Source organism: Cryptosporidium hominis (assembly GCF_000006425.1).
Source record: "Cryptosporidium hominis TU502 chromosome 8 CHRO018043, whole genome shotgun sequence".
Lineage (NCBI taxonomy): Eukaryota > Apicomplexa > Conoidasida > Eucoccidiorida > Cryptosporidiidae > Cryptosporidium > Cryptosporidium hominis.
In genome coordinates this window covers 1-3,682 of record NW_666895.1, presented here as the reverse complement: position 1 = coordinate 3,682, position 3,682 = coordinate 1, and the positions used below count along the sequence as shown (strand labels likewise).

General features: G+C 29.5%; 1 protein-coding gene across 1 annotated transcript; it reads right to left on the bottom strand.

Annotated features, from left to right (window-relative positions):
• Positions 1-1,495: 1,495 nt before the first annotated feature.
• Positions 1,496-3,277, bottom strand: Chro.80123 (glycyl-tRNA synthetase). Its single annotated transcript, XM_660248.1, has 1 exon — positions 1,496-3,277. One exon carries the CDS (start codon positions 3,275-3,277, stop codon positions 1,496-1,498), a length of 1,782 nt encoding a protein of 593 aa, XP_665340.1.
• Positions 3,278-3,682: the final 405 nt, after the last annotated feature.

The window sequence follows — 3,682 nt, the reverse complement described above, 5'->3', positions numbered from 1 at the left end:
AATTTTTCTGAAACTGTTAAATCTTGTTAAAAATTTTGATTTCCATTCTTACATAACTTGTCATAAAATTATTTGATAATAAATTTCTTTGATCTGTTGGCGCTACTCGGCGCCAAAAACTGATTTTGTGAGTCTAAATGTAAAAAATAAACAAAATTAAATAAGGAAATTGTAAAGAAAGGAGAAAGAGATTAAAAAAAAAAAGAGGAATATCTGTGAGGATTTTTATGAATTAAAGCATTTTGAAAAAGGAAGTTCAGTATTGCATTGGCTTCTCTTGAATTCTTTTTTCAATATATTCTAGGTAAGTTTGAAAAAGGCGTAGAAATTTGTCTTGAATTCCAAAATTTGCCACTAATTAATTTTTTTTATCTTAGTGTGAAGTTAAAATTGATAATCTGAAAAGTCATTTATCAAATTAATTAATAATTCCTTTCAAACTTGATATTTGGATTTTTCTTTCACCATTTAATTAATAATATATATGAAGTGAAGCTAAAATTGAATTTTGATACATTTTGATTACTATTTTAAAAAAAAGAAAAATGTCAAGACAAGAAAAAGAACAATATGATTACTTATTTAAGTTTATAGTAATTGGAGATGCTGGAGCAGGAAAATCATGTTTACTTCACCAATTTATAGAGAATAAATGTAAGTTTATCTTCTAAAGAGAACCTTTTTTTTTTTATTCTTCTTCTAATCGAGAACTTGAATCATTAAGAGGTATCTATTGTATTTTCATTCATTATAAGAAACTATTAACTTTATTTCCCTCCCTCCCCCCAATTTAATTCAAATATTAGTCAAGAAAGGATCATCACATACAATTGGAGTTGAATTTGGATCAAAGATTATTACTGCAGGAGGTAAAAGAATTAAACTCCAAATTTGGGATACTGCAGGACAAGAAAGATACCGTTCGGTGACAAGATCTTATTATAGAGGAGCTGCTGGAGCACTTATTGTTTATGATATAACAAACAGAGAATCATATAATCATCTAGTCAATTGGCTTGCAGATGCAAGAACATTAGCCAGAGTGGATATATCCATTATTGGGGTTGGAAATAAATTAGATCTTAAAGATAAAAGACAAGTTACATTTCTAGAAGCAAGTAGATGTGCTCAGGAAAATGATATACTATTTCTAGAAACAAGTGCATTAACTGGTGAAGGAGTAGAAGAAGTCTTTGTGAAAGTAACAAGACTTATTCTAAGTAAGATTGAAGACGGAACTATTGATCCAAGTACAATGACATCTTCTGGAGTTCAGGCTCCATCTAGAGCACAACTTACTTCATCCAGTAAAGATGATGAAACTAGGAGTTCTGGGAGATGTTGTTAAAATGATTAAAGGAAAATCTGCTTGGAGAGATAGATCAATAAATAAGTAAATAGACTTTATTTAAAATCATTTATAATAACAATTTTCTTTTATTTATCCTTTTAAAATTTACATATTTTTTCCAATAACAAGTATCCAAAATTATCTCTATTCATTTGATTGTTGAGTGAATAATGGATAATTCTCTAAAACATTTTCCCAAGTAATTTGTTGATTAATAATCTTTGAAATTACAGATGGAACTTCTGATGATGATATTCTAACTTGTTTCATTGAATCTCTCTCTCTTAATGTTACAGTATCATCTTTTACACTTTGGAAATCTATAGTAATACCAAAAGGAATACCAATTTCATCAGTTCTTGCATATCTTCTTCCAATTGAAGCAGATGATGTATCCACTTTGCATGAAATACCATGATTAATAAAACTTTTATGTAAAAGATTTATCAAATCATTAAAAATTGCATTAGAACTTATAGGTAGTATTGAACATTTTACTGGAGCAATTAAAGCTGGTAAAGATAAATAACTTCTCTGCATTTCGTTATCAGGTGAATTATTGGTATTTTTATTACCAGTACTCTGATCTTGAACTTCAGATAAATCCTCTCTAATTTTAAAACTATGTTCTAATAAACAATATATTATTCTTCCAATTCCAAATGAAGGTTCAATAACACCAGGAGTAAATTGCTCTTCTGTTACTTTCTTTGTCTGGAATTCAAATTTGGCCATCTCCGATAATATCTCCCATTGATATTCTTTTCCATTTTCGCATGATTTATATTTTAAAAGAGCCTTATTAGATTGATTGAGCTTTTCCTGGAAACTAATATCTCCTTTATTTGCAATCTCTTGTAATGCTTCTGTTACTAATGATGCTTCCTGTTTAAATGTTTTTCCTATTAATGGTTTATTTAATGTCAATACTAAAACTGTCTTGAATTGAGGCTCATCATACTTTTCTGATGCAAATAAATCAGTTTTTGTTGCTTTTGAATGTTGTAATAAGTCGTAACATGATCTATCAGCATGACCAGCACATTCAATCCAACCATATGATGTCAATACCTCAGCATCCCAGCAATCACTTGCATAATGTGCCATTTCAGTACTTAAATGTTGTCTAAATCTTATTCCATCTGGATTAATACCAATAGAAATAAGAAAATCATAAGTTCTGGATAAGAAATAAGCTAAAGTTTCATTATTAATAATCTTTTCTTCACCATGTACTGCTTCTTTTAATGTAATATTTCTCTCAATTTCACCATTATTAAGTTGAGTCTTACTTGAATATAATGGAAGACATTTAAAGGCAACATCATCAAATTTAGGATGATCCTTTCTATCAGGATGTATAAAATGTTCAATTTCTGCCATCTGGAATTCTCTAACTCTTAAAAGCCCATTTCTAGGAGCAATTTCATTTCTAAATCCCAAACCAATTTGAGCTACTGAAAATGGTAATTTTTTTCCATTATATTCATATAATCTTTTAAAATTCACAAAAATTCCTTGTGCGGTTTCAGGTCTCATAAAACCAACACTATCATTCTTTCCTTCAACCTCTTTAGGGCCAATTTTTGTTCTGAACATTAAATTGAATGGATATGGTTCTGACCATTCTCCACCACTTGGTGGCTTAATTTGGTACTTATTTAAACTTTCTTTTATCTCATCAATACTCATTGAACCTGCCTTAATTCCCAAAGTTTCTAATTCATTCTTCTCTTCCTCTGACTTTGGGGGATTTGAAGATTTTTCCTTTAATCTATTTTCAACATACTCTTCTAAAACTTTATCAGCTCTATAATATTCATTAGTTTTTATATCTGTTATCATTGAATCAGTAAATCTATCAACATGGCCCGATGCCTTTAAAGGGTTATATGGAGTTAAACAAGTTGCGCTAATCTCTAACATATCTTCAGCTAATACAAAATGTCTTCTCCAAAAACTCTCAACTTCTGACTTTAATGCACATCCTGGAGGGCCATAGTCAAATAGTCCTGCTACTCCTCCATATATTTCAAAAGATGGAGCTATACAATCCCTTCTCTTTAAAAGATTGTCAAGTGCTTCTCTTCATTAGATAAGTGTGATCCGATTCATTCTTTAATTGAAATGAACTTATTCAAATTAATAATGTTCGATAATATTATGTTCATCCCAGTCAATGATTGAATTCTTTACCTATCCTTCAATCCCTTCCTTTTCCTTAATAATATATACTATAATCTATCTCTCCTAACATAACAGTAAAGTAATGAAGATTATCTTCTCCCACGTTAAGTTTATCCTTTCCTCTCATCATTTAATAAATTGATG